This window comes from Passer domesticus, chromosome Z, assembly GCF_036417665.1.
Source record: "Passer domesticus isolate bPasDom1 chromosome Z, bPasDom1.hap1, whole genome shotgun sequence".
NCBI lineage: Eukaryota > Metazoa > Chordata > Aves > Passeriformes > Passeridae > Passer > Passer domesticus.
In genome coordinates, this window is record NC_087512.1 from 59,231,585 (window position 1) to 59,244,807 (window position 13,223).

A 13,223-nucleotide genomic window follows, 5' to 3' on the forward strand; every position below is an offset into this window, starting at 1 on the left:
AGATCTCTTTCTGTGTATGTAAACCTCTGGGGTTTTTTGAGACTGTAGACAGCGTGCACACTACCAACAGAGGTACTGCTGAGAATAATAGTAATTTACTATCATCAGCCTTCTGTTAGGAGTTGCATTTTTAGTATACCTGCATTTTGATCTTTGTATGCAGCCACTGGTTCTATAAATGTCTCAGATTACCTCAAATTAGGAGTTTTTGCTTAACCCATTGTCTTTTTACTGAAAAATAAAAGGAAAAGCCCCTCAAGATTTCAGAGCTGCATAGAGGAGCTAATATTTAGGCAGAGTTGTGCTACTGAAGCATTATGAAACCAAAAGACACTCTCTGTCTGGAATTACATCTTGGTTATTTCGTTTTTAAGAAGACAAATAAATAGTTATAGACTCATATAACAATTTGAGTTAGAAGGTTTCTTTTATTTTCAACCCCACTGTTGTGAGCAGAGACACCCTCCACTAGAGCTGGTTGCATCCCTGTCCTCCAGTGTGTGACTATAGCACACAGCTTATACTTCACAATTGATTAGCCTTGTGGAGGAACATGAGGTTCCTTTTTACCATGCTAAAAATACATACTTAAGCATGGCTGTATGCTGATTGTATCCTGACCCTAGTTTATGGTGAGTCTGCCCTGCCTACCCTGTGCTGTGACTCCTACAGGGGGACTCCTACAGGCAAGCAGGTGGAGAGTTGCATGTTACTCCAGCCACCATCTACAAAAAATTTACACTAGTTCTGATTGGAAGGGACCTCCAATAATCATTGAGTCCCATGGCCTGATCACTTCAAGAATGAGTGATTGCTCAAGCATTTTTTAAGGGTGTTGTCCAAATGCCTCCTAAACACTGACAGGCTGGGGGCATTGACCATGGGACATGGGGCACTGACCATTCTGAACTATTTACACAAAGGATCAGAGGTCATCAGATGTTTTTCTCTTGCAGTATTTTACTTTCCCAACATCACATTTCGTTGGACCTGGATAAAATCCTAAATTCAGTTTCAAGTTCATAAATGGTCATGTCATCAAATTTGTGTGTACTTTTTGCTGGACACTTATACCTGAACTTCAAGGAAAACTCCATCCAGAAATGTAGGAAGTGAGAAGCCATGTTATTGAAAGCTTTTCCTGATAAACCCCATAAGTGAATATAGAGCCAAACTAAGAAACCTCTAGAGTAAATTAATATGTCATGGCAGATCTGCTTAGGGTCTTATATGAGCTTCTAGATAGAAAACAATGTCACACAGATCTTACTGTGGAAAATCAAAGTCCATCAGAGGAGCTTGTTTTGGACCTGACAAATCAGCTCATTTGGAGCAGAGCCTTGAGCTCTGTGTGAGTACTTGAACCTGAGAGATGGTAGATAAATGTTTGTTAGTTTTACAAAGAAATTTTATCTTCTCTTTGCATCATTGTATAAAAACTATTATGGTTTTGTGAATCTTGCGGCAGGACAGGATGTCTGGCCCTTGTTCTGTAATGAGTAACAAAATCAACCATGTATCTTTCTTGCAGATCTAAATGAAGGTGATAACAAAAACTTTTTATAGGATACTATGCCAGATACATTTTTCTGAATCTGGTTCTAAAACTAAATGGGTTAGGACCTTCTAAGAGCATGTTAGTCTTTATTTTTCCTCAACATATTATTCATAAGGTACAGTACGATTGGAGCAGAAGACAAATGGTGTTAGAGGACCTCATGTAGTTGGGTGCTTGTGTCAGGCGTGTTTTGAGGAGGGTGTGAGCTACCCCAGTCTTTCCCCAACAGCTGACTTCAACTGCATAGCCAGCTGTGTGCTGCTGTGCTCACACCCTCCTACCTCTATCCTGCACCCTCAGATTGCTACCTCCTTGCTCAGAGAAGCAAAAAAAGTCTATGTCCCTAAAAATGGGAAGGAAAGAGGGCAGGGATTCAACCAGCATAAAACCAGCTACCGTCCTGCCCAGCTGGGGGAAGGGTGGTTATTGATGTCTAATCACTACTGAAAATGATTTCCAGTTCTGCTGCTGCCTAATAAAATGTAGACATCTTTACAAAAGCACTGTGTGTCACTGTTATAAATATAATTTCAGCATTTCAAGGTATTTTATTTCAGTTAGCTGTTTAGCATTTCTTACAATGTCAGTTTACAGTGATAAAGAATAAACAATCTAAGCAAATAAATCATAAACATAAAATAGCTCTAAAATACAAAATGCATACAAATTATAGATTAAGTCTATGGTGATGCTGTTCATAAGGTACTTATTTTTTAATATGTATGTTCACTGACTTAACTGAAAACACAAATAAAGCTTAACCCATATATATGGGGTTTTTTGTGGTGTCAGTTACAAAGTACTCCTCTCAAATAAAATGCGTAATGATCAGTGAAGTCATTTAACATCTATATAAATTTAAAAAGGAACTTTACCTGCTTATTTAAAAAATATTAATACAGAATAAATATGAAATAAAAAGCTAGTTATGGAACTTTTCACACAGTTACATACTATGTTTTGGATCTTCTAATTTATATAACCTTTTCCTCTGTGCTCTGATACATGCTGTATGTTGTATTGTTACTTTTTCCAGAAAGAGTGATTTAGAATATTTGCTGGTGGCCATGAATCTCTCCAGTTTTTTTATCATCCCATGATATTGGTATTTTTCTCCTGGCATTTAATATCAGAACATAAAACACAAGAAGACTTGACTCACATCAGTGCTGTCCAGTCCTATGAAGCAGCAACAAAAAGTATAATTCATGTGTACTATTACTAAGCAGTGTCCCTGTGTTCAAGGAGGGAACCCCTATTTTAGCCATATAAAGTAAAATCAAAGCATAAGAGAGCAATTCAGTGAGGACATGAGCGTTTAAATGTGTTTATTTTCCTACGTTATTGTTCATTGCAGAAAAATTAATAAAATTGATAAAAGACAAAAAAATTGTATAATGTGAAAAGAAATTAGATGGCCACTATTAGGATCCATTTCAGTAAGACATATGAGAACCCATTTCTGTCTAGAAGAAGAGAAGGTCTAAAGCTTTGTTAGTTCATACTGTGAAACATTGCAAAAACGTGGCATAAATGTACTGACATGTTCCTCACAGGCACACTCCAAAGTGTTTTAAAAGAGTTGACCAGTTGCTCTGTGGGTTTGTCTAGGTGGGAAGGATCATGTGTCTCAGCTGCAGGAGGCAGAGTGCTTCCTGCTGAAATGGGAAAGTAAAACTGTTATGAGCTGATTTGTCAGACCTTATGCCTGTGCCCTCTTCCAGGGCTAAGTGCTTGTTCAGCTGCTTGATGCTTTTATATTTGCCAGGGTTAGCTTGTCCACAGCTACTCCCCTAAAGTATTGCAAGATATTCTCTTTCTTTTTTTTTGACCCATCACAAAATGCTGCCCTTTTGTCACTTCTTGGAATTGGGAAAGATTTTTCCTCTCAGATTTATTCTGCCCTTGTGAAATCATTTTTAAGTTCTTAAACTATAAATTATGTTTTACTGATTTTTTTTTTTACCTTTTATTTTACTTACTTTCTCAGGGTTTTAACACTTGCAGTATCAGTGCTGAAACTTTCTGGCTTACAACTTGTATGGCTAATAGTGCATAGACTTGGTTATTTATAAAATACTTTTTTCAGTATTTACTGCATTGTCTGGCTGAAAAATTGGGACAGAACATTAAGACAGACTGGTTTGAATTGACTGGAACATGGTAAATCAGTTACCTACGGTTTTTAAAAGACAAACCTTCTGGTCCTTCTCACTGGGTGTTGCTCATTCTCTGAATGGAAATACATTTTGTGATATGGTTTGCCACAAAATGAAAGGAAAAATGTATTCTTTAGTTTTTTGTGATTTTTTGGGTTTGTTTTGTTTTGTTTTAAGGAATATTCTTTCTTTTGTCACGATGCTTCAAATTCGTCAGCTTCATTGCAGTTCTTTGAACAGTTCTGAAGTGTTGTCATGTAAACCACTGAAAATCAGTACTTTCCAAGCAAGTTCAAATTAGTTTTGAGTCAACCTCACTGTCTGCATTTCCAGCCCACAAGTCAACAGCTCATCTATGAATATCTTAGCAGAGAAGAAGTCAAAGTCCAGGTAGACAAATAGTCTAAGTGGACTTTACTAAAGTCCAGGTAGACAATATATGCTGCTCTCTCTTCATCTACCAGGCCAGTGACTTCATCACAGAAGTTTTTCAAGTTGGTCAAGCATGACTTTCCCTCACTGAAACCATGCTGGCTACTTCTAGCAATTGTCTCATCCTTAATGTGCCTGTAAATTGTTTGCAGGCTTTGCTGCTCCGTCATATACCCAAGGGTGGAGGTGAAGCTGACCAACTTGTAGTTGCCCTGATCCTCCTCCTTGCACTTCTTGGCCTTTGCTTTCCTCCAATCTTTGGGCACTTCCTAGTCACCTGATTGTTGAAAGGTTATCTCAAGTGGCCTTGCAATGACAACAGCCAGCTCACTCAACACCCATGTGAACACCCCATCAGGTGCCATGGTCCTATGTGTAAATTGTTCCCTGTCCTGACCCTCTGCCACCGAGGGTATATCTTCCTTGCTCCAACCTCATCCGCCAGTTTCTGGGACATGGCATCCCTGAAGGCTTGTCTTACTAGAAAAGTCTGGGGCAAAGAACACATTTAGTATTTCTACATTTGTTGCAATGTAAAGATAAGATTTGTTTCCTTGTGTCATGTGCTGTATCCTCATTTTAAAATCTAATATATGGTAGCATTTCAGCACTAACCATGACAAACTGGAATTACTATTGCTTTGTATTGCACTTATTTTTCATACATAATTTCTTCAGTCTTCTAGTCTTTCCTTTTTCTCTTTTGTACAATATTAAAAATACAACTTAGATTCATTGTTTTCTCGGTAAATTTCTGTTTTGAGGCCATGTTCTGCTAAATAAGGCCCAGATCTCCTAATTCTGAACTTAGAGTTTAATAAATTCTGCAATCATTAGAAAGCTCATTGAATTGTTCACATCATTTATAGCTGGCATCAGTTAATAAACTTTGTACATTTGGTTTGTTTGACAAGAGTGTTGTCTTCTTGTGTGGAATTTTTGTTAAGGTTGGTTGGTTAGCTGGTTGGTAGGTTATCAGTGATGATGAGAGAGATGGGGAGACTCTGAGATGGTCAGAAAAATCCAATCCTATCGTGGACTACATATGCTTGTGGACCATTTTAGGGAGACTAGTAATGTTTTACTACAATGATTGGGTTAATTGTCACATAAACAAACTTACACATTTCGCAACATCTCTTGCTTGCAGAAGTCTGGACGTAATTTTCTTTTCCAGTAAGTCTTGATTTAATCTTCAGCTAGTCTTGATTTAATCCTCAAAGTTCTGTTTGCTCTTGCCAAGGCATCCTGATTACCAAATCTTTTATGCCAATAATGCCCAAAATACTGTCTGTCTTGTGTGCCCCAATAGTAGATGAGTGGGGGTTCTTTTATATAAATGAAGAGAGAATAATGTAAAATTTTGCAGTGAGGCAGGAAAAGTAAATACATTAGATTTGACTCCAAACAGAAAAAAGTTTGAAAAGGGCTATTTAAACTATAAGTTCTCTGTAAAAAGAGCTCTGGACGATTGGTAATATAATAAGCATATATTTTAAAGATCCAAGAGTGAACAACTTGTTCCAATATATGGCACAAGTTTTTGTTATTAAAGTAATAAGTTCCTTGTTAAAAAAGGTTGAAGCCTACAGTTAATAACTAAGTGAGGCACAGAGGACATGAGGCAATTAGTCTAAGGAACACTTATTGGGAAGGCATATTTGTTGGTTTGTGGGGTTTTTTGTGTTATAAACTCTTATTTGTAGCTTCCAACCAAGATACAAACAACAAGTCTATGAAAATTTTATATTTTACCTTTTTTTTAAATAAAATACTCTAAGGCCACTAAGTACAGTGAAGTTTTAGCTGAGGGATTACTCCAGTCATATTGTTGTCTTGTTCCTTTAAGAAAAGTCAGTTTCTGTCAAAGTTATGCTTTTTTTAGCACATCTTTAGACTCTTTGCATTATTGGAAATGCAGTTGGAAAACTGTTGATATACTCCTCTTTTTTGATATGCAAAACCTTCTTTTTCTTGAAGCACAGGAGAGTTTTAGGAATTATAGTTTCTTGGTTATAAATACAAAATGCTTTCAAGCCAACATTCAGTCCAAAAGACTGACTCCATCAGTCTGCTTTTGTGTTTGCATCCCCTATTTGACTCTAGCCTAGCAGTCTGTCCTTGACATACACACAAACCTTCAGAGATCAAAGGTTGTAAAGCCTTTCCACCCAGATGCTTGTTGTCAGTAGAAGTATTTGTTCAAGTCTCAGACAAGTTACTACTGGTGGTGTTTGAGAGAGCTGGTACTGTGGGGTTGTTTCCACAAACACTTCTTATTTATCCCTTATGAGTGGCAGCTATTGCAGAGATATTTCAATTGTGTGTAACCCACTCCAGATGATTGGATTTCTTTCAGCAGTGTCAGAATTTGGCAAAGACTAGTCCTTATTAATCTGTGTGTTAACCTCTTAATAACTGAATGATTATGTGGCCATGATTTAGATGCCAATTCCCAGCAGAAGCTGATAAATACCACATAAAATATTGAATGTGCATTTTTTGTCTTTAGATCTTGAAATATTTTTCATAATTATTTTTAGTCCACTTGTTCCTCAGTTGTTCATTGATATTCTTCAATTTCATGGTGAGGTAACATTATACTGTCTTTATAAGGGTACTTTTATGATAAAGAGACTGTGTAAGATGCCAGCTATAAATGATGTGAACAATTCAATGAGCTTTCTAATGATTGCAGAATTTATTAAACTCTAAGTTCAGAATTAGGAGATCTGGGCCTTATTTAGCAGAACATGGCCTCAAAACAGAAATTTACCGAGAAAACAATGAATCTAAGTTGTATTTTTAATATTGTACAAAAGAGAAAAAGGAAAGACTAGAAGACTGAAGAAATTATGTATGAAAAATAAGTGCAATACAAAGCAATAGTAATTCCAGTTTGTCATGGTTAGTGCTGATATACTATGTATAATACCATATGAGTATTTTGTCGCAAATACAGTGTCCACATATATCCCAAATCACTTAATTTGCTTTAACTTTCTTACCTATCCCATCTACTGTACATAAAATCACAGAATCACAGAATCACAGAATTTCTAGGTTGGAAGAGACCTTCAAGATCATCGAGTCCAACCCATCCTATCTTATACCTCAACTAGGTCATGGCACTAAGTGCCACATCTAGTCTCCTTTTAAACACATCCAGGGATGGTGACTCTACCACCTCCCTGGGCAGATGATTCCAGTGTTTGACCACTCTTTCTGTGAAAAACTTCCTCCTTAGGTCTAACCTGTATCTCCCTAGGCGCAGCTTGAGACTGTGTCCTCTTGTTCTATCTGTTGTTGCTCGGAGAAAGAGACTGACCCCCAGCTCACTACAGCCACCCTTCAAGAAGTTGTAGAGAGTGATAAGGTCACCTCTGAGTCTTCTCTTCTCCAGGCTAAACAAACCCAGCTCTCTTAGTCGTTCCTCATATGGCTTGTGTTCCAAGCCCCTCACCAGCCTCGTTGCTCTCCTTTGGACATGCTCAAGCATCTCAGCGTCCCTCCTAAACTGAGGGGCCCAGAACTGGACACAGTACTCTAGGTGTGGCCTCACCAGTGCCGAGTACAGGGGAAGAATGACCTCCCTGCTCCTGCTGGACACACTATTCCTGATACTGGCCAGGATGCCATTGGCCTTCTTGGCCACCTGAGCACACTGGTGGCTCATGTTCAGCCGACTGTCAACCAGTACTCCCAGGTCCCTTTCCACATGAGCACTGTCCAGCCACACCATCCCCAGCCTATAACGCTGCAGGGGGTTATTGTGGCCAAAGTGCAGGACTCGGCACTTGGACTTGTTGAACTTCATCCCATTGGATTCTGCCCATCCATCCAACCGTTCCAAGTCCTTCTGCAAAGCTCTCTGTCCCTCTAACTGATCGACACATGCTCCCAGCTTAGTGTCATCTGCAAATTTACTAATGAAAGACTCTAAACCCTCATCCATATCATCAATAAAAATATTAAACAGAACTGGCCCCAGCACAGACCCCTGAGGGACACCACTGGTGACTGGCCTCCAGCTGGATGCAGCACCATTCACGACCACTCTCTGGGCTCGGCCATGCAGCCAGTTCCTAACCCAGCACAGAATGTTCCTGTCCAAGCCACAGGCTGCCAGCTTATCTAGGAGTATGCTGTGGGAGACAGTGTCAAAGGCCTTGCTGAAATCCAAATAAACAACATCTACAGCCTTCCCTGCATCCACTAGGCGGGTTACCTGGTCATAAAAGGTGACCAGGTTGGTTAAACATGACCTACCCTTCCTAAACCCATGCTGACTGGGTCTGATACCCTGGCCATCCTGTAAATTCTTCATGATGGTACTTAATATAAACTGTTCCATTATTTTGCCAGGTACTGAGGTCAGACTGACTGGTCTATAATTACCAGGAGTCCTTTGCACCCTTTTTGTGAATGGGTGTCACATTGGCCAGCTTCCAGTCTTCCGGAACCTCACCAGTGAGCCAGGACTGTTGGTAAATTATGGAGAGTGGCTTTGTAAGCTCATCTGCCAGCTCTCTCATTACCCTGGGGTGGATCCCGTCAGGTCCCATAGATTTATGAACATCCAGGCATTTCAGTAGTTCTTTGACTGTCTCCTCTTGGATAAAGGGGGAACCATTCTGCTCCCTGACCCCATCAACCAGCCCAGGGGGGCAGGTATCTTGAAGGCAAGTCATCTTCCCACTAAAAACTGAGGCAAAGTAGTCATTAAGCACTTCTGCCTTCTCCTCATCTGCAGATACTAAGTTCCCTGCCTTGTCCAATAGGGAACTAAGGCTGGTCTTACCCTTCCTTCTAGCATTAATGTATTTGTAAAAACATTTTTTGTTATCCTTTACAGAAGTAAAGGATTCTAATTTCAAACTGAGATTTGGCCTCCCTAATTTTCTTCCTGCATGCTCTAGCAGCCTTCTTGAATACTTCCTTAGAGACCTGACCCTCCTTCCAAAGCTGATAGGTCCTCTTTTTATTCCTGAGTTCCTCTAGAACCTCTTTGCCCAGCCAGGCTGGACGTTTACCCCACTGACTTATTTTTCAGCACACAGGGACAGTCTGTTCCTGTGCCCTCAAGATCTCTGTTTTGAGGCATGTCCACCCTTCCTGAACTCCTTTGTTTTTAAGGGCTGTCTCCCAAGGGACGCTTTGAATAAGTCTCCTAAACAGGCCAAAGTCTGCCCTCCGGAAATCCAGTGCAAGAGTCTTACTGGTGCTCCTTCTGACTTCACCAAATATTGAGAACTCTATTATTTCATGATCACTCTGACCCAAGCGACCTCCAACCATCACATCTGCCACCAGCCCATCTCTATTTGTAAACAGCAGATCTAACATAGTCCCTCCCCTGGTGGGTTCACCCACCAGCTGTGACAGAAAATTGTCTTCCATACTCTCTAAGAATTTCTTGGACTGCTTCTTTTCTGCTGTATTAAGTTCCCAGCAGATGTCTGGTAGGTTGAAGTCACCCACAAGAACAAGGGCTGATGATCTTGAAACATTACCTAGCTGCTTATAGAACAAGTCATCAACCTCTTCTTCCTGGTTGGGTGGACGATAACAGACTCCCAGTAGGGTGTCAGCCTTGTTGGCCTTCCCCTTAATTCTTATCCATAGACATTCAACTCCATCTTCCTTAGTTTCAATTTCTATGGCAACAAGAGTCTGCTTAATATAAAGGGCTACCCCTCCACCTCTTCTTCCTTTCCTGTCTCTTCTGAAGAGCTTGTAGCCATCCAGTGCAGCGCTCCAGCCATGTGAGTCATCCCACCATGTTTCTGTGATGGCAACTACATCATAGCTCTGCAGCTGCACCATGGCCTCCAGCTCTTCTTGTTTGTTGCCCAAGCTGCGTGCATTGGTACACATGCACCTCAGCTGGGCTACTGACTTCGCCCCTAACTTGGCCTTGTAACCCTTGGGCCTGCTTCCAGAGAGCCCAGCTGCATCCCCTTCCCCCTTCAAACCTAGTTTAAAGCCCTCTCAATGAGGTCTGCCAGTTCATGAGCTAAAAACCTTTTGCCCTTAACAGAGAGATGTATCCCATCTGGTTCCAGCAGAGCAGATGCTGTAAAAGTTTCCCCATGATCAAAGAATCCAAAATTTTGCCGATGACACCAACCTTTAAGCCATTTGTTGATGATGCGGATTCTCCTGTTTTTTTCATCATTTTCCTCTGCCACCAAAGGGACTGAGCAGAACACTACCTGAGCTCCTGACCTTTCAACTACCTGCCCCAATACCCTAAAGTCCTTTCTAATTGCCTTGACACTCCTCTTTTCAATCTCATCACTGCCAGCCTGGAGTATCAGTAGTGGATAATAATCAGAGGGCTGAATCAGCCCAGGAAGTCTCTCAGTGATATCTTGTACCCGGGCCCCAGGGAGGCAACAGACCTCCCTGTGGGATGGGTCTGGTCGACAGATGGGACCCTCAGTTCCCTTCAGAAGGGAATCACCTACTACGATTACCCTTCTTTTTTTCTTGATGTTAGAGGTAGTGATCCATCTTACAGATGGATCATAACTGGGGGGCTTAATGGGCAGACAGTTTTCTTCTAAGTCATCTAGTTGGGTCTCTAGTTCCAGGACCTCATACTTATTCTGTAGTGGTACCTGGCTGGATGATGGGGATGGGGAGGAGTTTTTGTTATTACCTCCCCGAATGGGGACCAATTTCCACTCCTCTTCATCCACCAGGTGCACTTCTCTTGCCTGAGAGTGGTAGGCATATAAGTTCTCAGTCTCTCGGTCAGAGGCCTCGTTTAAAGATGGAAGGGCTGAACTCCACCAGTCTATTTCCCTTTCACTTTCCCTGATGCTCCTTAATCTTTCAACTTCCTCCCTAAGCTCAGCCACCAATGAGAGGAGGTCATTCACTTGCTCACATCGCAGGCATGTCTCCTCCACAACAGTCCCTGAAGCCACAGATAAGCTCAAACACTCTGGGCATGGATGGGTCTGTAGAGACACATCCTTTTTGGAGGGCTCCACTTCCCCATTTACACCAGCCACAGTTTTTGACCTTGTAGAAACCATTAGTAACAGACACCTCAACCACAACCAGGCAGCAGGAAAACCTCAAAGAAGAGAGAGGACTCCTTACTAGCAAGAAAGCTGGCAACCCTGCCTGCTTGCCCTGCCTGCGCGAACTGCCGCGCAAACTGCCCTGTATATGCCCCAGAGACTCACCACACCCCTGTTTGCCCGCTCCTGGTCGCCGCGCTCCGGGTCGCCGCGCTCCCCTGAGACCTCTTATAATCAGCCACTCAGCTGCAACTCAGGAAGCTCCACCCCTTGCACCTCGCTCAAATCTGTCTCCAGAGCCCATTACTTTCTGTTGCTAACAAGTCAATGGGCTTTTGGTCAGAAAAGTAGTACTTTTTGTCAGGCAAAAGGAAAATGATCAGCACAGTGGATGAGTAGAACCTTTCTTTATGTGAACACTTTAAGTCTTTTATGAATTTTGCTTGTAGAGCCATTTCTTCTGTAAAGAAATTTACAGAAGACAGAGCTTAAGATTTCTGAGTTGTGTTTTAATTTAAAATGCTATGTTGAAATTGTCTAGCTGCATTCCTTGCAGTCAGAGTTGGAATACCTTTGTTCCTTAGACAATGCATTGGCTAATTATCCAGCCAACATATAGTCCTTTGATATTTGGCATATCTGTGGAAGAAAACCCAAATTGTAACTGTCTTGTGAATGTGAAATCCTGGTATGGTATTAGACAAAGGAATAGTTGCTTCTTCCCTTTTGTCCAGTATTGGACAAGATATTGCCCCTATCTTAGGGGCTGACGTATTATATTCCTACAAGTCTGACAGCCTGAAGACAGTAAATGCTTCCAGTTTGTTTGTTTACTTGATAAAATAGCTGGATTTATTAAAATAAGAAGATAACATCTCTCTTAGTCTTATACAGGAAAATCTGCACCCCAATTGCAAAACCTGTCTAACGTTGCATGGGAACAATTTTAAACAATAAATATTTAGTCTCTCATAGTCTTGTCATATAAGGGGGCAGTGTGTGGAGAGGCCACTGCCGGAACATTCTCACACGACTTAAGGAGTTACACATGTGCCACCTGAGACTGTCACTGCTGGGACTGGGGTCCCTTCACAGCAGGCAGCTCCAGATGGCCCATGGGTGCCTCTCCTGACTCTTTACCCACACATACCCTCCCTCTCAGGTGTGCTTCTTCATTCTTCAAGCTTGACCCTTGCCAGCAGAGTCTCAGGTGTCAGATTTGTAAAACAAAAAGTAATTTAAGAGTGGTACAGCACAGAGCATGGAAAATTAAAAAGCCCTAAGTTCAGATAAACATTATCTAGCAACCGCAAGAACATCAGTGCAGTACCAATATTATTTTCCATTCCAGCCAAAAATACACCTAGGTGTAAGACGACAGCTTGTCAACTAAGGCTTCCGCAAATCCAACTGCTTTAGGGGTTGACAGTGCTTAAGCATAACTTTTGGGTGAATGTTAAATGTCTAAGATGTTCAAGATATGTTTCCAGAGTCTCTGAAATAATAATTTAGTGTATGTTTTACTTCCAAACTAAGTTTTTTCCCTTTTTGTTAATATTAAATTAATTCTGCTTAATTCCAATATGAATGTATTCTTTTTTCCCTGGCAGGTTTCATTTCTGGCCTCTGCTTACATGAGCCAGCATATCTCAGAGGAAAGCTGCTTTGCCCTTGCGTCTGTTACCCATTACCTTTACCTCTGCCAGTTCAGCTGGATGCTTATTCAGGTTGGTTTCTTAGTCCTTTTTATAATTTTCCCAAAACACCTGTAAAAGTAACTAATAGTTAGACTTCATTTCTATTTTATTTTAGTGCATATATATATATATATATATATACATATCTGTATATCTATATATAAGAGAGATATAGAGCACCTAAATTCAATGCTACTAGAAGGCCATAAATCTACAGCAACACAATTCCAAGGGTAAATATACAAACACTATAAAGACTTTTTCCTCTCATTTCCATTACAACTATTCATTCTCAGAACAACAAAGAATTGTCTCAGAGCAAGGAAGAATTATTTTTCTTACT

At 40.7% G+C, this 13,223-nt stretch overlaps 1 protein-coding gene across 4 annotated transcripts in view; it reads left to right on the plus strand.

Annotated features, from left to right (window-relative positions):
• Nucleotides 1-13,223, plus strand: part of ADGRV1 (adhesion G protein-coupled receptor V1) — a 283,830-nt gene that overhangs the window by 188,377 nt on the left and 82,230 nt on the right. For all 4 annotated transcript variants that reach the window (XM_064402834.1, XM_064402835.1, XM_064402836.1 and 1 more), the window contains one exon: nt 12,794-12,910. In XM_064402834.1, coding sequence (XP_064258904.1) covers nt 12,794-12,910 — 117 coding nt within the window. The remainder of the gene's footprint in view (nt 1-12,793; nt 12,911-13,223) is intronic.